Below are 24,851 nucleotides of genomic sequence, written 5' to 3' on the forward strand. Positions count from 1 at the left end.
TTCAAATTGTCCATTGCTCACAGATACTTTGTTATTTTTTTAAACATTTTTATTTATGCTTCATTTTGGATAGTTTTTATTGCTGTATCTCCAAGTTCACTAATTTTTTTTCTACAATGTTTATCGTTGTCTATCCCATTCAGTATATTTTTACTTTAGACATTATAGTTTTCATTTACAAATGCTTCCTTTGGGTCTATTTCTGTCTTTCATGTCTTTAACATTTTGAACACAAGGAATACACTTCTATAACTGTATAATATCCTTGTCTACTAATTATAACATCTGTACAAGTTCTTTTTTAGTTTAGCTTTGATTTACATCCTTTTTATGGGTCTTTTTTTTTTTTCTCTGTCTTTTGCATAGTCGGTAATTTTTTATTAGATGCCAGCCCTTGTGAATTTTACATTGATATATATTATTTTTGTATTCCTATAACCATTATTGAGCCTTTTCTATATGTAGTTGTGTTACTTAAAACATTTTTACCCTTTCATTTCTTGCTTTAAGATTTTTTTTTTTATGTGATACAGTGTCCATCTAGAGTTAATTATTCCTCACTACTGAGGCCAGAGATTTCTGTGCATGCAACCCAATGACCTCTGAAATTTGATGTTCTCTACAAAACAAAAAGGCAGACACTATTCTCAGGCATTATTACTTGTAATCTTTTTGGGTGGTCCTTTCTCCTGGGTGGGTAGATTCCTCCATTCACGCACTGATCAATATTCAACTTGAGAGAAACCCTCTGAAGATCTTTGGAGTTCTCTCTCTGGATAATTCTCTCCTCTTCAGTAGTCTGCTCTGTGAACTCTAGTCACCCTTGTCTCCCCAAACTCTCAGCTCCATCACTTACCTCAGGGAGTACACAGGCTCTGTTTGCCTTTTCTCCCCTTATGCCCTGCGTAGGAAACTCTCTAAAAGTGAATGCTAGGGCAATTTTAGGATTCAACTCATCTGTTTCCCTTATCTTAATAATTACTGTCCTTAATTGCCTGATATCCAGTATTATTAAAGCAACTGAGTTATATATTTGCCCATTTTTGTTGTCTGAGGTAGGAAGGTAGGAAGAAGTCCCTTCTATTCCATCTTGGTTTTAAGTAGTAGCCTTCCTCAGTAGATCTGAAACTTTAGTGTGCCATTCCTGAAACTTTTACAATCATTTCCTAATCCTATTCACAAAGATAATTTTTTTAAATATAAAAGTTCATTAGACTAAATATATTTAAAATATTTTCCAGTTAAAAGTATTAAAACTAAAGTCCCAGTGACCAGTTATAAAATTTAGCATCAGTTTAAAACATCTTGTCATACTTTGTGCATGTTTACATTAAAAATCATAATACATTAGAGTTATAAAACTTAAATCTATTCAATTTTCCTTAGAAGATATGACTGAACAGCTAAAATGATGGAAGCTACAGCAAACATTATAGTTTTAATTGTTAAAATTCAATATACCTAGAATTTTTAACACTATCCCTCCATAAGTCAAAAACATTAAAAATTGTATCCATATAAATTCAAATTCTGTGAAACAGTGCACACAATAACACAGAATATACTGAACCATACTTCATTGATGAAATAGTACCATATTAAAAGAGACAATATTAGACACACTGAAATCATAAATCACTATATTTCAACAAGTGGTTTTTAATATCAAAATAATAAAGATGTAAACACAGATATACTGGAAAACTACTATAGGTGGAAAAAGGAAGCTACTGACATTTTGTTTAGGAATTTAACATATGCACAATAACCAGACAAAGCACAAAACAACAAACCAATTAACTGTGCATATGAATACATGCATTAAACATTGTGCATGCTAAAATTTACCTGAATTATATGAACATAAGGCTTTATCTGGAAAAAAAATGTTAAAATAATGTCAAAATACATTTAAAAATCTTTAAATGTAATAGGGATACTGAAATTTAATCTCTGCTTTATAGTACAGGCAGTAGTTTAACATTTTTATTATAAAATAAGAAGGACCATACTAATTCAGAATAAATAAAGAAGGGAGACACATCATATCTGAATTAGTACAAAAGTACATTAGTACATTCAAGTTATGTTAGTTGCTTAGATTGAATGAAATAAACAGGCTAAGAGAAGGTACATAAAATAAAAAATTACTAATAGACCTGCCATGCATACTCATGGCTATCGATTTTATTTTATAATACATGGTTATACAACAAACTATGAAATGTAAAAAGTAATGGTTACACAGAGAAATTTAGCAGGCAATAAGCAACTAATGAGCTTAAATTGAAGGAATCTTAGAAAAACATTATTGTTTTGAATTCTTGATTTTGAAAAAGTATATTTTAAAGTTGATTTCTTCTGGAAGAGGGACACTTTGAAGATTTACAGGGACAAGTTGTTTTGATATTCTCACTTAATTAAAATGTACATATAGAAAAAGAAATTGTCACAAGTTAGCAGAATACAAATTAGACTTTTCTAACAAATGTTTTAAAAGGTAGGAAAATGTGAATAAGTTGTTTTCACCTTGAAAGATGAGTAAATTATCATATGAATATACATCAGAAATTTAAAGGAATGTATGAATTATGATGCCATAAAAATACCAGAGAAGTGTAAAGATGCCCTAATACTTGGAAAAAATATAATTATTTATCCTGGCACATCTAAGTCATTAACCTAAAGGTAATAAGTCACAGGCAAAGAAAATAATAGGTTCATAGGTTATCACAGAAGCTTAGTTTCTAATGTTCAATTAAAAGATTTAAAATTTGAATGACATGATTCTAAACTCTATTTAACAAATAGAGAAGTAGTACATTTGGCAATATTTTACATAGTTGATTTGTCTGATTAGTAATCTACACAGCAGTGGAATTTATATAGAGTATTTTAAGGAAAAAGAATAACTATTCTAACCACTGTATAGGAATTTCTAAAGACAGAGTATAATTACAGAAATTAGAAAAAAATAGTAGGGTTGAATAATTTTATAAGTATTGTAACATTTATCCAGGATGTATTTTCAGAAATTAAAGATAAACTGAATCATCTACATTAAACTAGAATTTTAAAAAATCAATATAAATTCTTAAATTACCAGATTTGACCAACACTTACCACCATTTTACTTATCAGGTTACCAACTTACCTTCCACCGTTTTCATTTAAAACAGATTTAATATATTTACTATATATTTTAAAAAATCTATTTACACTGAGTTTCCTGCCATCATTTTCATGTACAGCTTGTTTAAACACTTATGTATATTTTTCTAGCCCTTTAACATTTTAACTTTCTACATTTAAATTTTCTTAAATCTCAAATTAATTTTTGTATACTATATATAGCAGTGGTAGGCTAGTAAATGTTTAAGAACTATCAGTCTGGGGGAGACTAAAACCTTGATTTGCAACATTGTCAATTTCTATAATGTAAATACTCCCATATAGCCAATTCAAGCTACCCATGTCAATGACTGTGAAGGGAAGAGATATGCCTAACAGGCTCTGGTTCCAGTATCCCATCAGAAAAAGAATTATTAGCCATACTAAAGTTAAAACATAATAGAAGTATTCCTAGTGGAAGTCAGAAAAATAAACTGAACATGAATAGATTCATGTTGCTTTAAAATGTCAAAAACTCATTACACAAAGACACAGAAAACTCAAGAGTAACAATAATAAAGAAACTCACCATCCAAAAAGCAAAGACAATAAAAATAACAAAAGAAGAGATGAAGTTACAATAACCTTTCCAAACAAGAAAAAAAAAAAAGAATAAAAGTAATAATAGAGAATAATACTGCGTACAATCAATAGAGCACACATGTATTAACTGATAGTACAAAACTGTCTTATGAAGAGTTGATCACAAGCTATGCAGCAAAAAATCATGGGAAAAAAGTGTAATAGAAATGTGTTACATAGTTAATAAATAAAATTAGCATGTTACTGCAAAATTTGAATTGCTGTAGTATATATAATTTTAAATTGTAATACCAATGAATTGTTATATATTTCCTTAAGTGAAAACACTGAACATAATTATAAATCTAAGTAAATATCTATATTGAAACTGTATTTTACACGCTGAAACAATTAACATTTTTAGAAGTTTTATGATTCTTTGTAAATATCTCTATCATGTTAAATGCTTTTTATTAAAATATGTAAGACGATGATATTCATATTCATTTACCCACATATGCAAATTAATGCAAATATCATATATCCAAACCCTAGAATTTCAAATGGATAAATATTTACGAAAGTAAATATGTCTGTTTTGGTCTTCCTACTTTATGTCACTTTATTGTTCAGGTGTTTGGGGGTTTTTTAAAGATTTTCTTTTAAGTGACCTCTACACCAACGTGGGGCTCAAACTGACAGCCTTGAGATCAAGAGTTCTATACTCCACCGATTAAGCCAGCCAGGTGCCCCTACTGTTTGTTTTTTAATGGTGACTGAATCGTGGAACTTTATTCTTGGAAACAGTGTTCCCACATGAAACAGTACACCTTCAGTAAAGCTGAGTGTATTTCCCATATTGATATTATAATATTTATAATTGCTTTCTTTTTTAAGAACATCAAGATAAGAGTGTCATTTCATGCCCTTTTTACATCTTGAATGATCTGAACATTATGTTTTAATGACAGGTTTAACTGATCTAAGTTTACTATATATTTTTCAATTTGCAAGATATTATTTGAGGATTTTTCTGCAAAACACACTGTTGTTAAGCAGACCTTCAAAGTGGTTTTTTGAAAGTCACTTATAGCGTGTAGTGATCTACATCAATTTTAAAGTCAGAGGGTGGTCCCAAATGATTTTCCTTTTTATCACTGTCTAAATACAATATGCCCTAGGGAAAAGGATATAAAGTGAAATAATCAGTACCACCACCAAGCAGTGTAAGATTTAATTCAGCAGTGTAGATTTTTACTGTCAGAAATTAGAACAAGATATTTTAATGAATTTTAGATTAATAGTTAAAGGATTACACTACTTCTTAAAACTGTAAGAATAGCATCACTATAATTTAGAATAAAAGACATTCACCAAACTTTCAAAACTATAGCTGTCCCTATAGATACTGTTAAGAAGTACCTAATATTTTAAAAACAAGTAAGAGAATGAATATGAGTGCTTTCTGTCAAGGGTATAGTTCCTTTGTCCTTTTAAAATTATAATTTCGGTTCATGATTAAAAATTCATAATTTATAAGAAGTTTTTAAATTGGAAAAAAGATATCATAATGTTTCAAGCTATTAAAGCTTAAATTTTTACTGCAGGGATTGAAAAAATATGTGTGTATATATATACATATATGTATATATATGGAATATGTACTTACATATAGGATATATATAATATTTTTTTAACAATGTACATATTTTGATGCAAACTATGATGCTGGAAATTGTTCAAGGGATTTTAATGAGGGGAGATAGGGACTATTTACTTATTGTGACATTTAGCAATTGGAGACCATTATGGTCATTGACTAATAAGAACTTATAATTCAGGGTTGCCTGGGTGGCTCAGTTGGTTAAGCATCTGACTCTTGATTTCGGCTCAGGTTGGGATCACACGATTTGCGAATTTGAGCCCCACATCAGGCTCTGCGCTGATAGCATGGAATCTACTTGGAATTTTCTTTCTCCTTCTCCATGTGCCCTGCCCCCACTCACGTGCAAGCTCTCTCTCTCAAAAATAAATAAATAAACATTAAGAAAAAGAACTTCTCTAAATGCAAGCAAAGACATTTCCTTCCTATGTTTTTCCATTGCAGTTCACTGCTTTCCCTGATATTTACTACACTTAACTTGCTCCATTTCCAAAATATATGAGGTTTATTTATAAGCACAGTAGGCATTTGCTTATATGGTACAATGAAAGGAAACTCCTTCCCTTAAAACATTTTTTTCCAAGTTGCACCACATCAAGGAGAAGGAATATATCATGTTAAGACATTATTGTGCTATTTCTGTTAGACTTCTACCCTCAAATTCTTTTTAAAAATGATAAATCTCATAATCCTTAGCCTGACACTCAACACTTTCTATATATAAGTCTCATACTATTTAGATTTTATGTCTTCATCCTAGCATAATTAACTATTTACTTTTCTCACCTCTATATATTGAAATCTTACTTATTCTTAAGGCCTAGCTAAAATGCTGAGCACAGCTTGTATTATTCCCTAATACCTCTACATAAGCTTAAAATTTTAATTTTTATAACTCTACTTTCTATATATAAAAAGATTATACAAATACCAAGATTATGGCATGATTATGTATAGAGACATAAATTATGTTTTATTATCCTTATATTTTTCCCTTATACATTTTAAAGAGGTGGCAAGCTCTTTGTGTTTCTTTTAATTAGGGAAATTTATGTTTGAGGTTGGAAAGCAAAGTGACACATAGCATTTTACTTTCCATACTCTAGGCTTATTAATGAGATTAAGCAAGAGGAGAGAAATAAGAGAGGAGTGTAGACGGGGCAGAAAAAGGATGGCACTGCTAAAGGTCAATATTTCTCATAATTAGAAAGGGGCCAATGGCTAGAGAGACTTGTGAATAATAGGGAATGAGGCTCTAGGACCTCTCTGAAGTCCAGTGATATTTTAGGATTCTAGGATGATAGCCCCATGATGTAGCTGGATGCTAAGCACCAAAGAAACCAGCATTGGTAAAAAATGCTATACATAAACCTAACTTCAAATAACCATTATGCATTGGGACAAATTAGTGAAGCTCTATAAGGATTAAAAATCAATGGGTCTTTTCTGAATATTTTCCTTTTTGGGGGCTTCCTGTAACTGCCAGCATGAACTAGGAATAGGTAAGGAGAAGGAGTAAAGATTGATATTTGACTGGAAACAAAGATACCTAAATAAGATTAAAGTAAAGATTAAATACTATATTTGAGAAATAAGTGTGTATTTTACGTGCAAGTTTGTGAATAAGAGTTTTACCTGCTACCTAAATATAATGTATCTTTGGATCAAACACAATATCAAGCACCATAAAAGCTAAGTAAATATCTGTTGATGTAAATAAAATAATGTGAATTCGAAAAGAAAGCAAAAAAGGAAGGAAACAAGGACAAATAAAAAACAAATAAGCAATCCCTATAAAAATAACACCAACATTCTTCACAGAGCTAGAACAAACAATCCTAAAATTTGTATGGAACCAGAAAAGACCTCAAATAGCCAAAGCAATCTTGAAAACAAACAAACAAACAAACAAAAAACAACAACAAAAAACAAAGCAGGAAGCATCACAATCCCAGACTTAAAGCTATATTACAAAGCTGTAATAATTAAGACAGTATGGTACTGGCACAACAACAGAACAGAAAACCCAGAAATGGACCCACAAACATATGACCAACTAATTTTTGACAATGCAGGAAAGAACACCAATGAAAGAAAGATAGTCTCTTCAGCAATTGGTGCTGGGAAATCTGGACAGGGACACGCAGAAAAATGAACCTGGACCACTTTTTTACACCATATGCAAAAATAAACTCAAAATGGATGAAAGACCTAAATGTAAGACAGGAAACCATCAAAATCCTTGAGGAGAAAGCAGGCAAAAACCTCTTTGATCTTGGCCGCAGCAACTTCTTACTCAACATGTCTTCAGAGGCAAGGGAAACAAAAGCAAAAATGAACTACTGGGACCTCATCAAAATAAAAAGCTTCTGCACAGTGAAGGAAACAATCAGCAAAACCAAAAGGCAACAGACGGAATGGGAGAAGATATTTGCAAACGACATATCAGATAAAGGGTTAGTATCCAAAATCTATAAGAAACTGATTAAACTCAACACTCAAAAAACAAATAATCCAGCGAAGAAGACATGAATAGACACTTCTTCAAAGAAGACATCCAGGTGGCCAACCGACACATGAAAAAATGCTCAACATCACTCATCATCAGAGAAATACAAATCAAAACCGCAATGTGATACCACCTTACGCCTGTCAGAATGGCTAACATTAACAATTCAGACAACAGATGTTGGCGAGGATGCGGAGAAAGAGGATGTCTTTTGCATTGTTGGTGGCAATGCAAGCTGGTGCAGCCATTCTGGAAAACAGTATGGAGGTTTCTCAAAAAATTAAAAATAGAACTACCCTACGACCCAGTGATTGCACTACTAGGTATTTATCCAAGGGATATGGGTATGCTGTTTCAAAGGGGCACATGCACCCACCCCAATGTTTATAGAAGCACTATCAACAATAACCAAAGTATGGAAAGACACAAATGGGGTATTACTTGGCAATCAAAAAGAATGAAATCTTGCCATTTGGCAACTACATGGATGGAACTGGAGGGTATTATGTTAAGCAAAATTAGTCAGTCAGAGAAAGACAAATATCATATGACTTCACTCATATGAGGACTTTAAGATACAAAACAGATGAACATAAGGGAGGGGAAGCAAAAATAATATAAAAACAGGGAGGTGGACAAAAACATAAGAGAATCTTAAATATGGAGAACAGACAGAGGGTTACTAGAGGGGTTATGGGAGGGGGGATAAGCTAAATGGGTAAGAGACATTAAGAAATCTACTCCTGAAATCATTGTTATACTATGTGTTAACTAACTTGGATGTAAATTAAAAAATAAATTAAAATATGCAATTAAAGAAACAAATAATACTGTACAAAATATTAAACAAAATTTATAAGACTCTACATTAAATGTAGATGTATGCATTACTCCAATAAAAAATAAATCTTTTCATAATGGATTTAAGACCAACTGTACATTATTTTCAAAAGATAAACCTTAAATATAAGAATGTAAAGAGACGAAAGTAAAAGCTCTGAGAAAGATATACCACACACACAAAACAAAGAAAAGCAGCTGCAGCAGTATTAACATCAAGCGAAGAGAGTCTTAAGGAAAAAGCATTCCTAGATATAGAGACACATTATGTAATGACAAAATCAACACTCTATTACAAAAAGCATAATAATTTTAGTTTATATGCACCTAATAACATAATTTCAAAAGCTATAAAGCGAATAACGACAAAAATAAAGGAAAAAGTCCACAATCATACGTGGAAATGTTAACATGTCTCTCAGTAACTGATGGAATATTCAGACAAAAAAAAAAAAAGCAAACCCAGAAGATTTGAACAATAAAATTGGAAAACCTTATTAACTTGTAAAACATGTACGGAACTGCGACAAAATAAACATTTTTTCAAGAACATTTAAGCACCACAAATAAAATGAATAATTTTAAAGATTCCAAATGATTCAAAGTATACACTCTCACAAGAAGGGAGTTATGCCAGACATCAAGAAAAAGAGAAAAAAAAAACTAAAAAAAACCCTCTAGAGTTTGGAAATTTTACAATAAACTCCTAAATAACTGATAGATAAATGAAAGCAACACAATACAAAGTATCTAAGTTTTTTTTCTGGTGAAATGAGGACAAACAAACTATATCTAAACAAAGTAAAGGAGAGAAATAATAACAAAACTTAATGAAAAAGATAACAAATACAACCTAGAAATGAAACAAAACAGTTTTTTGTTTGAAAAGACTAATAAAATTAAGTCTGGCCAAGAAAAACAAGAAAAGAAAAAGAAGGAACAAATTAACCAATAGTGGGGAAAAGAGGACATCACTAAACATCCAACGGACATTAACTAGATAATAAGATGTTATTATGAATAATTTTATGCAAATAATTTTTTACATTAGGAGAAATGTACAAGTTCCAAGAAAAAAAACAACTTAACAAAGCTGACACAAGACACAAATTTTTGAATAGTTCTAAATTTAGAAAAAAAAGGAAATTATCATTTAAAACCTATACATTAACAAATTGCCAACCTTGATGCCTTAAATGGTGACGACTTCTTTCTAAGCATTTAAAGAAGAAATAATACTAATAATGCACAGATTCTTTCAAACAATATAAAATAGGGTATGCTTCCAAACACTTTTTATGAGGCCAGCATTACCCTCAAATCAAAAGTTGACAAAGATTATTACCAGAAAGGGAAATATGGTATCTAACAGAAAAAGAAGAAATATTTTCTAACACTTCTCTGAAGGCAGTATAGCATTGATAACAAAAGCTAATAAAGGACAATCTTTCTTCCTCCTGAATATGGATGAAAAAATTTTATGTATAGTATCAGCAAACTGAAACAAGGGATAGAAGAAATGATAGTGCATCATGAGCTAGCTGAGTTTATCACAGGAGTACTAGATTTACATTTGAAAAATCAATGCAATATACCACATTAATAGAATAAAAGAGAAACACCACCTGGTTATATCCATATATGCAGGGGAAAAACTGATACAATTCAATATCTATTCATGATTAAAACTTTCATAAAAGTAGGAATAAAATAGAACTTCCTGAATCTCAGTGTAAAAAATCTTAAGGCAAATATCAACTATAATTGAGAAATATTTAAAGCTTTTCCCAAGGAATGGGGAATAAAATATGGATGGCAACTTCTACTCAACATTATCACTTCCACTCGGCATTTTATCATGGGACCCTGCCGAAGTGTTAAGTAAGAAAAAGGAAAGCAAGATATAACAGGAATTTGAAAGTAACAGGAGAAATTGTCATTATTCACAAACATAATAATATTGTACATCAAATTTCAAAATAATGTATGTAAATGTTATTAGGATTTGCTGAATAATAATAAATAATAACTTTTATTTCTGTATACCAACATCAGTTAAAATTAAATCCCTAGTTACAGATCTAATAAAGATGTAAAACCTCTACACTGAAACTTATTAAAATATTACTTGGAGATATATCAATTCATGGAGTGGAATTCTCCTCACTCTGGAAAGACTTCAGTTCTCCCTAAAATGTTCACTGTAATTTGAATCAAAATTCCAAAAGGGTATTTGTGAAAAAAAATAATGTGATATTCAATTTGTTTGCTAGTGAAAAAAATTAACAATATTAATAATGATCTCAAAGAAGAACAAAGCTGGGTTAGTTACACTACCAGATATCACAATTTATTATAGCCCTATGGTAATTAAGATACTTTAATATTGGCACAAAAACAGAAAAGTTGCCTAATTGAAAGGAACAGACTTCGGAAACTTAACCACATATTGGGAAGGCCTTTTTTTTTTAATTTTTTTTTAACGTTTATTTATTTTTGAGACAGAGAGAGATAGAGCATGAACGGGGGAGGGTCAGAGAGAGAGGGAGACACAGAATCCCAAACTGGCTCCAGGCTCTGAGCGGTCAGCACAGAGCCCGACGCGGGGCTCGAACTCACGGACCACGAGATCATGACCTGAGCCGAAGTCGGACGCTCAACCAACTGAGCCACCCAGGCGCCCCTGGGAAGGCCTTTTTAACAAATGTCCTGGATCAAGTGGACATCCAAAGGGTTAAGAATGAATTTTGATCCCTACCTCACACAATATACAAAACTCAATTCCAAACGAGATATAGATTTAATGAGCAGGGTAAAGCACTATTCTAGAAGAAAACATAGACATATCATTATGACCTCAAAGAAGATAAAGATATTTTTATACAGATCACACCAAAAAAACACTAACATTAAAGAAAAAAATTGAAAACTAAAATACATTCACATTAAAAATTTCTGTTGGTCATAAGATTCCATTAAAGAGTGGAAAGGCAAGTCGCAGAATAAAATACATATATTTATACTATAAATAATTTAAATCTATAATATCAAAAAACACTCATAAATCAATAAGCTAGAACCCAAATGAAAAATGGGCTAAAAATTTGACTAGGCTCGTCATAAAAGAGAGTATCTAAATGGTCAATTAACCAATGAAAAGGTTATTAGAGAAATGCAAATCAAAGCCACAATGAGGTAACACTGCACATCTACCTGAATGGGTAAGTGAAAATAAAAATACCAAAAATAAGTAATGATGTTGAGAAACTCAAACCCTCATTCACTACTCTAGGAAGTATGAATCGGTACAGTTCTTTACTGTAGGAAATAAAATGGGTTTTGAGAAACTGTTTAATAATATCTACCACAGTTGAATATATGCACAGCCTATTACCCATCTATTCTACTACTAGGTATATTCAAAGCAAAAATGAACACGTATGATTACCCAAAGGCATGTATGAGAAAGTTCATAGCAGCACTATTAAGAACAGCCCAAATCTGAAAGCAAAGTATTAATCAACTGTAGAATGCATAAATTCTTGTATACTTATAAAAAGGAATTGCATATAGCAATGAAAATAAGTTAACTGCAATTATTTGCAACAATATTGGTAAATCTCACAAACATATTGGGAAGAAAAAAAAAAGCCAGATGTGAAAGTGTAATATACTGTGTAATTCCATTTCTATAAAATTCATAGGTGTATGTGAGTATTCCATTTACATGAAGTTAAAAAAGAAGCAAAGCTATTTTATGGTATTTGAAGTCAGCACAGTTGTTACCTTGACAGGGAGAATAATTACCAGAAGAGAGCAAGAGAGACGCTGGTGATTTCTGTTTCTTGATGTGGGTGCTACTTATACGGTGTTGCTACTTTGTGTAAATTCACTTGGGGATATATTTATGATTTATACACGTTTCTGTATAGATGCTATAACTCAGTAAAGTATATTGAAAATGTAGAGTTCTGCTTCTGGGAATGATAGAGTAAGTTATATTGGACTAATTCTGCCAGTAATAATTACAAACTCTGGATAAATATTTTAATAAAAAACTGTTTAAAGATACCAGAGGACAAACAAATGCAGGCAGAAATCAGTGATATGACCCTTGAAATAGTTAAAGCACATATTGAAACAGCTTTTCTCCTACGGGCCTTCCCAATTTGGTTCACTGCACAGGAGCTATAGTTCAAGAAAAAAGCTTCAGTATTGAAGCTTTATATACAACAGCCCCCTAAATCTTTGCCTAAATTGTAAACTGCAGAGGGAAAAAGAAGAAGCCACAGATGAAAGCTAAAAGCAATGCAAGGAGATTTTAGAAACTTCCTGATGCATAGGACACAGAGCCTAGAGGTTAAGTCCCATTATATTGTGGGATTTTGGTCAGTATCTTGGGCTTTGCCTAGAAAGTTCACACTTAGGGGGCGCCCGGGTGGCTCAGTTGGTTGAGCGTCCAACTTTGGCTCAGGTCATGATCTCACAGTTGTTCATGAGTTCGAGCCCTGCGTCAGGCTCTGTGCTGACAGCTCAGAGCCTGGAGCCTGCTTCAGATTCTGTGTCTCCGTCTCTCTCTGCCCCATTCCCACTCATGCTCTGTCTCTCTCTGTCTCAAAAATAAATAAAACATTAAAAAAAAAAAAGAAAGTTCACACTTAGGAATGAGAACCACAAACCTGCCTAAGGGCTATACCGTATAACTATGAAAGACCAAAACAGAACTGCCCTAACATATCTTCTATAGGTCTTGGGTGATCCTTCAATAATTTCATGGTGTGCCAAAATAAAACCCAACATTCCTCTAAATCCAGAGTCTCTAAAATGTATGAAACACAATGTCCAGTACACAACAAAAATTAGTATATATAAAATATACATAGAATGTGATCCATAATCAAAGAAAAAAACAGAAATATAAATAGACCCACAGAAGACTAAGATATTAGAGCTAGCAGACTTTAAAATAAAAATTATAAATATGTGAGAAAATCCACAGGATTACACACACACATTACACATACATAAATACATTATAGATATTACACATACATATATGTACATTACACACACAAATGTGCATATACATATATATGTAATTCTATGAATTATTTCCTGTATTTACATATGTGTCTACATGCAATTCTATAAATTCATTAATATATTTACACAAATGCATATCATATATGTATATTATATAGTATTATACACACAGGGATATAATAAAAGAAGGGGAATTTCAGGAAGGATATAGAAAATTAAAAAAAATCAAATGTAAATCATAAAATGAAAAATACAACAACTTTGCTAGGACAATTCATAATATGGCTTTCACAGGAAATTGTACACTATAGAAGAAAATACCAGTCAACTTGAAGGTAGGTGAATAAAAATAATCAAAACTGAGTAAGAGTGGGGGGGGAATTTTTTTTTTTTAATAAACAGAGGCTAATTAACCTGTAGAACAAAGTCAAGATGTCTTTATACATGCAACTGCAGCCCAAGAAGGAGAGAAGAGAATGGGGTGGAAAATTAGAAGAAATATTGACCAAAAATGTCCCCCAAATAGTTGAAATCTTGAGAAACTTTAATTATGAAATCACATCTCTTTTATCTTACACCTCTCAATGCCATCATTTTGGTTTTGTCCCAATGATTTGTTTGCATTCACTTTTCTTTAAACACTTGTGGTTATGAGGCTGTATAAGAATATAGTAGATATGATGTTTTCCATTTTAAAAAGTGAAATGGTAATAATGTTATATTTTACCAAATAAAGAATTAGCATTTGAGATGTCAAAGAGATGAACCTGATGAAAATGAGACAAAGAAAAGAAAAAAGGATCAAAAAAAAGAAAACTCTTCTGGATTTTATAGTTCAAATTGTGATGAGAATGGTTAATAAGATACCAAGTCACAAACAAATTTGTAATGATTTCTGTCATGTTAAAAAGGAACATATTTCCCTAAAGACAGCAGGCAACTTTAACTGAATGACAGTAAAGAATATATAAAAATTAAAACTTAAACATAAAAATATACCTTCAAAACAATATCTTTAGGTGTCAGAACAGTAATGGATAGTTTCTCACCAGTGAATCAGAACAAAATTGTGTGAATATGAGAGACATTTTACCATCTAAAAAAGCAATCTCACTTCTCTATTGATAAATTTTTTTTTTTTTTTTTTAAATTTTTTTTTCAACGTTTATTTATTTTTTTTGGGACAGAGAGAGACAGAGCATGAACGGGGGAGGGGCAGAGAGAGAGGGAGACACAGAATCGGAAACAGGCTCCAGGCTCTGAGCCATCAGCCCAGAGCCTGACGCGGGGCTCGAACTCACGGACCGCGAGATCGTGACCTGGCTGAAGTCGGACGCTTAACCGACTGCGCCACCCAGGCGCCCCTCTATTGATAAATTTTAGTTATTTGAATACATGGTTCCAATCTTACTTACATATTTTTAAAAAGGCTTAATCAGTCACTCTTTGAAATATGCACTGTCCCATCATTTGGTAATGTCTAAATAACATCTGGGATGGGAGCGGGTAAAAGTAGCCTGAAGTTAAAACGTGTTGTAGAAAATATTACCACCATATTAAAATTTTAACTTCTCATAATCTAATTGCTTTCAGACATGAACAATGAGCATGTGGCCCTTTCTATAGATGTTTTGATATATAGAAACTTTTTATTTTGCCACCTGCAGAAATACCAGTATAAGAAGTCCTCTATTTCAAATACTTTCACTAATTCCTTTACTAGGGAAACCATTCAAAGTTTATAATCAAAGTTGCCTCGACTCCTATCTCAAAAAGATTTTTAAAAAATATTTCACTTAGCTACAAGATATATGAAACAATTATTTTTAGAATGGCTTTTTAAAATATTTCCTCATATGTTTAAAATTATAAATTCCTAATGTCCATGGAAATGAAGTACTTTTTTGAATCATTAGAATCTACAAATTTAAAATAGGAAATCATGAGCAGAGAAAACAGAATTCCAACAAGACCAGTAAACATCCGTATATATTCAATAAGCTCACAGCCTCAGAGTTGACAGCCTCAGATTTTGAATTACCAACATATCCTATTTTGTGGAGGTAGAGAATGAGGGATTATTATACATTTGTGATGGTTACTGTTCATGTATATGTTCCATCGAATATGTTAATGATCATGATCTTTAACAATATAAGACATACTTATAAATAAATGTAATATTTACCCTCTCCATGAAGAAAAACCTTGAAGGAGGTCATTCTTACGAAGTAACTTTTAAAATAATTAATGTTTATTTATACATACTCTAACTCGAACCTGTTATTGATGAGCAATATATCCTTTAACTTTCTATTTCCAAGTGTTAATCTTCATTTCCTTTAGGCATATGTACATGTTTTTACTTATCTTCAATCCTACACATTGCTAGTAAATTATGATTACATTTTAGGTGTAAAACACCAATTTTAGCCATATGTTCAAATATTGAAAATTTATTTTATTAGAGGTTATTACTGGTAGGTAGAGACAGGACTGAATGGTACAGCATGAAGCCATATTAACCATAAATGAATTTAATACTGTTAATGACTAAGTAGCAGAAGAGCCATTTGGGAGATGGTTAAATATTAAAAGCCACAAAGTGGATTAAATTAAATTAACTACATGAAAATCTACGATCCATATAGCTAACTAGAAAGAACTCTAGTCTCATCATTCTTCACATACACTATTCTTAATTAGCTGGGGAGGGAAAAAGTAATGAAAATTGTTGGAAGATTTAAGAGTTTCAGATATTAAGAGTTATCAAACCTAGTTATTCTAATAACAACTGGAATAAGTATTAGATTAGTAGTCTATAAACCTAAACTATAAGAATTAGTACAAACTGATTTATATTCGTAAACTTCATGTAGTAAACCATGATCCAACATTGTGATTTAGAGAGAACGTACTTAGTAGATCACAGTGACCAGAAAGAGTAGACACTAAAATGAGCCCACATAAAATTCATAGTCCTGTAATAATTACAACAAAAGATGTTGTAATGGCGATTGCAAATAACAGTGAGTAGGTGTTCACTCTGTGGAGAGGCTGAAAAAATTGAGTGCTATGAAACTAGTGTTCAATTAATACCACCCATATGTAAAAGACTGTACAGTTAGTGGAAATAAAATTCTAGTCATGAGAGACATTTTTAAAAAGGAGTGAAGACAATTCTCTAGGCTTTCCTATGACTAAATATCATAAGACCAATCCTCTGCTCTAATATTCTATTCATCAAACAGCCTGCTGATATATAATTTAGTCCTCTATTCAGCAGAGAGAACGTGATCCACATAGATAATAGTCATTTCTTATGTTGCCAAATATACTTCCCATTAATGATAAATGACATGGCTTTTGTGCTTTTAAATTTACACTTCTGAAATTTAGTTAATGTCAGTCAGTTCTACAGCACTTGACAAAATGTTGCTAATCCTGGAACATGCTGACTCCATGAAGATAAAATTATCCCATGAACACTACCCAAAGCAGGAAGTGGCCATCTCCCCTTTCAATAATAGATTCATCAGGAAAACAAATTTGAGTTGTAGGAACAATAAGCCAGTAATGCCACTTTTCAACCTAGAAATCATTTCCAAGTTTCCCCTAAGATTCTTTGAATTGATCAAATTCTATTCAATACTTTGGACTGTGTATAATTCAGGGTAAAATGCAAACATTGATGATAATAATAATAACAACAATAACATCAGCTTATATTCCTGAAAATATTTAACTCTTATTTCCACACTTAATGTAGGTTAATGTATCTATAGCTACATGGCTAAATTTTACTGTATCTGCTACCTCATTCCTATATAAGTTTCTAGTAGCTAAAATTAAAACATAACTGTGCTTCGAGGTCATACTGTGATAAATGAATGCTGTAATTATAACCTCATTTTAGCATATCAATTGAAAATCATCAACAATAGCTATGAAAACACTAATAGATGTCTGTTAAAACCATAATGGTATCTTTAAATCCTATGTGTCATATATATCATTCAAGATAATTCAACAAAGGTATGATAAATCTCACTGGAACCTTACTTTGCAATCTCCTTGTTGGGCTCTCTCCATGGAGTTGTCGTCGTGGCATATACGGAGAAGGGTGGGGAAGTGGTAATGAAGAAACATCATGGGTCTGGAGTTTGTACCAATGTGGCTCATCATCTAATAATGCTGTTTCTAATTCAATTAAAATCTACAAAGCCAAGAAACAAAAGAATGTTAAATACCTATAATATAGAAACTCTATTAAATGGTCTCATAACTTTTATAATAATGATAATTATAATAACAATGCCATTAGATCAAAAGTAATATGTTGCAAAGTTGTCCTTATGTTTGACAATAACTAAATAAAAGATAAGTATGCATAACTTCTGGCTGACTTAATAGTTTTAAATATCTAAAATTTTTTATAGACCTTTGACTATTCACTTACTAGAGGTTGTCAAATTTGCATTACATAAAGACACTACAAAAAAGAAAAAAGAAACAACTACAGCCAATAGCTCTGATAAACATAGAAGTAAAAATTCTCAACAAAATATTAGCAAACCAAGTCAAAAAATACATTAAAAAAATCATTCACCACAATCCATGAGATTTTTTTCAAGGATGCAGGGTAGTTCAATATTCACAGATCAATCAACATGATATACATCATATCAATAAGAGAAAGGATAAAAACCATATGATCATTTCAATAGATGCAGAATCCATTCATGATAAAAACCCTCAACAGAGTAGGTCTAGAGGGAACAGACCTCAACATAATAAAGGTCATATACGAAAAACCCACAGTGAACATCATACTCAATGGTAAAAAGCGTCGGGCTCTGTGCTGACAGCTCAGAGCCTGGAGCCTGCTTCAGATTCTGTGTTTCCGGCTCTCTCTGCCCCTCCCCTGCTCACGCTCTGCCTCTCTCTGTCTCAAAAATAAATTTAAAAAACATTTAAAGAATTAAAAAAATAAATTTACAAAGGAAATCAGTCCATGGGAATAAGTGACTATTTCTTTTTGGGGTCTTGTGCAAAGATGACAGTGTTTGTGATTATGTATATGAGAAGTGCTGTGTAATGATAAATCACCATTTAGCTAAGGGAGGTAAAGAAGCACAACAGCTAAGTTATTTCATTCTTCCCAGATTTTCTCTAGTCATTTTCCAAATCACAGGCACTGTGTTCCAGAGGTTTATACACACACACACACACACACGCACACACACACACACGCACATGCACACACGCACACACACACACACACATTTACTCCTCAGAATAGCCCTGAGTTGCATAGTATTATTGTTGCCGTTTGGCAAAGAGGAAACTGAAGCACAAATAGATTAAATAACTTGCTCAAGGACGCAAGGCTAGGAAGCAGTAGTGTCAGGGATCCTGACCCAAGAAGGCCGGCGCCAGTCTGCTCCTAACAACCACGTTACCCCTCCTCCCAGTTGGTTTACCACTCTTCCTTCTCTATGAATATTCAGTTCAACACTTCTTTGGATTGTTGTTTTTCCCATGAGATTCACATTTAACTGACTCAGGCAAACCAACCACACTGGAAAAGGCTAAAAGCATTATTCATTTTTACTATGTTAATAGCTGGAGAACTGCCTCCCACCTTGTCCCTCTCCAATTCGTTCTCTGCATTACAGGTGGAAATGTTTTCCTCAAGTACAAATGCAATCCAGCCAGTCCCTTTAAAATCTATCATTTGCTCCCTATATCCACAAGATAAAATCCAAACTTCTTAACGTGATGTATTGAACTATGTGATCTGGTCAGTGTCAGATTAACCCTCGAGTCTAATTTCTTACCACTTTCCCTTCCAAGACTCCCTCAACTCTCACATCTTGTTATTCCTTCTGCAGGAACTTCACTCCCCTGGTCTGTATACTCAAGAGGTTATAAGTTCCTTGAAGGACATAATACTCCTTATTCACCTTTGAAGCCTCTGTCCCTAGCACTTTACAGATACATTATAGAGCTTAAAAAATAATTCATAAATGAATGATTGAGCTACTAGATGTAGAGTTACTTCACTAAACTAAAATGATAAACACGCACTAGAAAGCACAGCAATGCATTTGTGAAACACAAAACAACCTTTTATCATTCAACACTGAGATTTCTACACTAGGAACAAACACCTAAAAATTGTCACAAAGTATTCAGAACCATTTTTTATGTTACCAACATTTTGCCTTGAAGCAGTAGAATTCATTCTGTGAAAGAAACTGTTTACTTCTTCAGATATTCAAAATATAAGATTTTACTGACAGTCACATAAAGAAAAGTATTCAAGAGGACAGGAACAGTCTAAGCTTCAAAGTAATTCCAGATACCTCTCCTAAGAATTCACTTTCTTCCTCTCGAACTCGAGCTTGATCCCAGAGCGTGATCTCTAGCATCCGTTCCCTAAATTCTCTTCGATGGACTGGGGAATAAATGAATGTTTGGTTCCATTTGGGTTCCAATGTTTTCTTTACTGTTTTAGTTCTTCTCTTGTTTTTATCACTGTAAAAAAAAAAAAAAGGAATATATGAACTTATATAAACCTTTAAGTTTTGCCCCAAAAACTATTCATTTAAAATTTCTCAGGAAAGAAGTGAAGTTTTCCATAAATTTATCATACATTATGAATATTGTAATTGTTTAAATTGCTACTAAAACGTATAAGTATATAATCATATCACTTTATAAAAGCAATATTTCAATAAATCTGAAATCCTTCCACGACAGATAATTAAAAACTTAATCTTTCTCAAAATCTAAATAAAACCAGACTAAAGAATATTAACTCCATGTTTTTTTACACATATTGCCCTATTGGAAACCTTTAAAGCAGCAATAAACCAATGACATTACATATACTATTCACTTGAACGACAGAAGTCTAATTGTGATGTTCACAACTTTATATCTGTATAGTTTAGCTGAGCAACTACAATTACATTTTATCAAGTTATTTTCTTACATAAAGAAAATACATACTTGCTCATTAAACAGCTATCAGGCCTTTAAAAGCATCGTAAAATTATTTCTGTGCGAGTTAGCCACCACAGTGTGAGCTGGAAATGCAAGCTGGTCATCCCTGATAGATGGAACTTCTAGTTCAGAGGTTTCCATACTTTTTTGACTGCGTATCTCTATCAAGCAAATGTTTTTGACAATGCATCCTCTTATATGTACATACATTTATGAATTACATGCATGTATTACTATACTGTTGTATTAATAATATTGTGTTCATTCACGAACACACAAAAATAGAAATTAAAAATAATTAGGTAAAAAATTAGAAAATTCAAATATTTCTTCCGGAACTCCAATGGATTGTTTTATTCATCCCGTGGGGTGTATCCATTCCTTTCTGAGATCCTTACTGTAGCTTATTAGAAAGGATCATCTAGGAAGAAAATATTAAGCCATCTAGAGAGCTTATTTGAAGTGAGAAGTGTACAATAAACTCCAAGCAGAACCATAGTAGCTGCCACAAATTCTCTCAGCACAACATAGTTCTAAGAGTACTGAGAAATAGGAAGCAGGGGGAACTAAGCAGGGACAGTAAGTCTCTGAATTGGGGAGGCTGTGCTGCTTCTCCTTGGTGAACATAGAGCTTAACATATGACATAGATTGGATTTAACTAATCAAGAGCACATATGTTGCCAGAGCTCATGTATTTAATGTGGCAGAAAGCCACTTTAAAGCATTGTATCTTTATTAATCTCTAAGGCCTTGTTAGGAAAATAACTTTGGAAACTCATGTAGGGAATTTTAACTCCATTCTATCTTATGGAAAAGTGGTATTGCAAATAAAAATAATTAAATAATAGAAATAACAACAAGGACTATGATTTATTACTCCTTCTGTCATCTCCTCTCTTCATTCAAAATTTTAACAAATATTTATAAAGCATCTACTTATATTCCATGCATTCAAGATTGAATTATGAGACCCTGTGAAGAGATAAAGTTCAGGCCAGGAATTAAAAGATTAAGGCCAGGAAGAAAACATTTAGTGGGAGCCTTGCTGTATAATTCAAAAATGGTTTGTAAGGCAGTGTGAAAGGCAATAGAAAAATAAACCTTGACTTCCTCCTAAGAAGTGTAAAAAGTTCTCAGATAAAGAGGACTATTTTAGAAGGGATTCCTACACTGGACAGCATGGAGACTAGACAACCATTGAAGTTCCTCACACACCCACCATATACAATTCACACTTAATAAGGCAATTTAGTGTGTATTAAAGTATCAATCCTTGCAAAGAACCATAAAAAATTATCTTCAGCAAGTTAAAAAAAAGTAAATTAGGGTTTTTGTTCGTTTGTTTGTTTGTATAACTAAAGCCTTCAAAATAAGATCAGGTTAAAGAAAATTGTTGGGGGTTTCCTGGCTGGCTCAGTTGGTAGAGCATGTGACTCTTGATCTTGAGGTTATCAGTTCAAGCCCCATGTTGGATGTAGAGATAACTTAAAAATACAATTCTTTAAAGCAAACAAACAAAATAAGTTCAGGTTGTATAAGTCAAACACTGAAAAGCTGCTAAGAGTGTTTAAAAACTAAGATCAATATACACGCTATAAAGATTTTATTTTTTAATTTATTTCTTTAAGATTTTTTAAAATGTTTCTATTTATTTTTGAGAGAGAAAGAGAGAGACAGAGCATGAGTCAGGGAGGGCCAGAGAGACAGGGGGGCTCACTGCTGTCTCTCACTGTGCTGACAGCAGTGAGCCCACGCAGGGGCAGAAAGAGGGAGAGAGAGTCACAAGCAGGCTCTGCATTGTCAGCACAGAGCCTGACATAAGGCTCAAACTCATGAACTGTGAGATCATGGCCTGAGCTGAAATCAAGAGTTGGATGCTTCACTGACTGAGCCATCCAGGTGTTCCCAAGATTTATTTCCAAATAGCAGCCCAATAACAATAAAATAAATCACTGACCTCTACCAGTATCATTAAATTGTTGAGAATGCAAACTATTTTTTTTTTAAATAAAATCCAACCTAAAGCCTTTCCTATTTATTTTCATGTTACCAGCACTTTGGGTTTCCATTTACTTTATACCACGAACAGCATGCAAAGACTTGATGTGTTTACTCAAAACGAAAAAAATATATTTTGACTGAAAACCAATGTTACTTCAAGATGTAAAAGAGTGTAAAGCACACTCGGGTATTTTTTAGAGTAGGTCATAACTTAGAAAATAACGTTTTGAATAAATCAACTGACATAGTGGCATTCCAGACGACATCTCTTCTGTGCAGCCTCACTTGCCCCTCCAGGAATTCGTATCAACAAAAAGGCATCAATTATTTTCTATGTTCACTTATTCAAATAGCCTTTCTCCTCGAAAAATTGCCAAGAAAAATGAAATAATTCATACCAAAAGTATAAATAGTCAGTTATTCATGTGTAAAAACTTGTATCAGCAGCAAAAAAAAGAAAAAGATGATAATATAGCTGTTTCTGAGTTAACCAAAGAATTCTCTTCTCTTTAAAGATAAAACCCTGATACAACTCTCTCAATCAATAAAGTAAGCAACAAACTTACTAAACTATTCTTCAAATTTCTGATAATTGACAAGGAAACAGCTGAGAAACAATTTGAGGATGAAATATTTACCTATTTCCCCCATTCTCTGATGCCAAGAAAAAATAAAAACACTACATCTAAAATATAAAGGATTGGTGAAGCAGACTTTCCTTTCCATTTTAGATCTATCTGCTCAGAAAGTAGGGGGGAGAGTATGTAAAATAAACAAAACAAAAATGGTCAATCAAGAAATAAATTCCGGGGCGCCTGGGTGGCTCAGTCAGTTGAGCATCCGACTTTGGCTTAGGTCATGATCTCATAGTTCGTGGGTTCGAGCCCCGCATCAGGCTCTGTGCTGGAGCCTGCTTCAGATTCTGTGTCTCCTTCTCTCTCTGCCCCTCCCCCGCTCATGCTTTCTCTCACTCTGTTTCTCAAAAATAAATAAATGTAAAAAAATTTTTTTCAATTAACAAAAAAGAAATAAATTCCATAATTTGAAAGTCTTTTATCATCTTCCAAAGTAAGTATTTTTTTCAAAGGTTTGAGTAAGCAGAAACTTAGGTTATGTATATGCATAAAAACATAGATGGGAATACTAGCAATTCTTGTGGGTTTTTATCAGGGCATTCTAAGAATGTTTAGACTAGTAAATCATGCTGCTCTAAGAAGCCAAGTGATGTGGCCTCCAGGATGGCAGGGTAATTAGGGCTGTGACATATCAAGTCAACCAACTGAAGTTTAAACTGGATTTAAAAGCTCCAGTTGTGAATATCTTCTTCTTCCCTTGCAGTTCAAAGTATATCGCTATCCAAAAGGCAACCTAAGTTGTGAGAAAACAACTTTCTTCATGAAAATTTGGTAAGATCAAATTATATGGCAGTTTTAATAACTTTAGACACAATGGCACCTTCACGGACTTTCTGATGAATCTTCTTCACAAATTTCACTTCAAAATATGTATCAAACAAAATGTAAGGCCTATGTTAATTGTCTACTTCCATATTTTTATCCTTTTCTTGGTTGAGGTTGTTCTTCAGATGATACTTCGGCATTCAAGTCTGATGACTTTCACCTTGAACTAAGTAAATGAGGGGCCACAAGTGTGTAAACGTGTTGAAGATCACATGTGTGCCTAGCCACTTCCAACGTGGGAAGAAATGACCAGCCTTTGAGAACACTCTGTCCTGGAGGCCAGGATGCTCAATAGCTGGGGAAATGATAATTGGTGTCATTAATTCTTTCTTTTTACATGACGTCTACTGAATAATCTCTTTTAGTTTTTATGTACCTGAAATTAAAAGGGGATTAGATAATTTTTGAAAATCTATTCCTCCAATCCTAATTTCTCTGTTCAAATTAGGGCAGAGCAACATCATTTGTGGTAGTTAGTAAGGACACAAAGCAAATGCTGCTTGAAGAAGTTGATTCCAGGACCAGAGGTATGGCGTGATGATATGGGGTGATGAAATATAAAGCATATTCACTAATTTTACGTTACATAAAGAAATAATATCTTAGTATGAGGAGGTAGAAGGTGTAAAG

The 24,851-nt window shown here is 32.7% G+C and overlaps 1 protein-coding gene across 1 annotated transcript in view; it reads right to left on the bottom strand.

The window, feature by feature from the left end:
- The window catches only part of RIMS2 (regulating synaptic membrane exocytosis 2), a 615,364-nt gene that overhangs the window by 249,603 nt on the left and 340,910 nt on the right, over positions 1 to 24,851 (bottom strand). Inside the window, 2 exon segments of the mRNA XM_032591921.1 lie at positions 17,811 to 17,964; positions 20,117 to 20,288. Of these exon segments, the coding sequence (XP_032447812.1) occupies positions 17,811 to 17,964; positions 20,117 to 20,288 (326 nt within the window).

Source organism: Lynx canadensis, chromosome F2, assembly GCF_007474595.2.
Source record: "Lynx canadensis isolate LIC74 chromosome F2, mLynCan4.pri.v2, whole genome shotgun sequence".
Classification (NCBI taxonomy): domain Eukaryota; kingdom Metazoa; phylum Chordata; class Mammalia; order Carnivora; family Felidae; genus Lynx; species Lynx canadensis.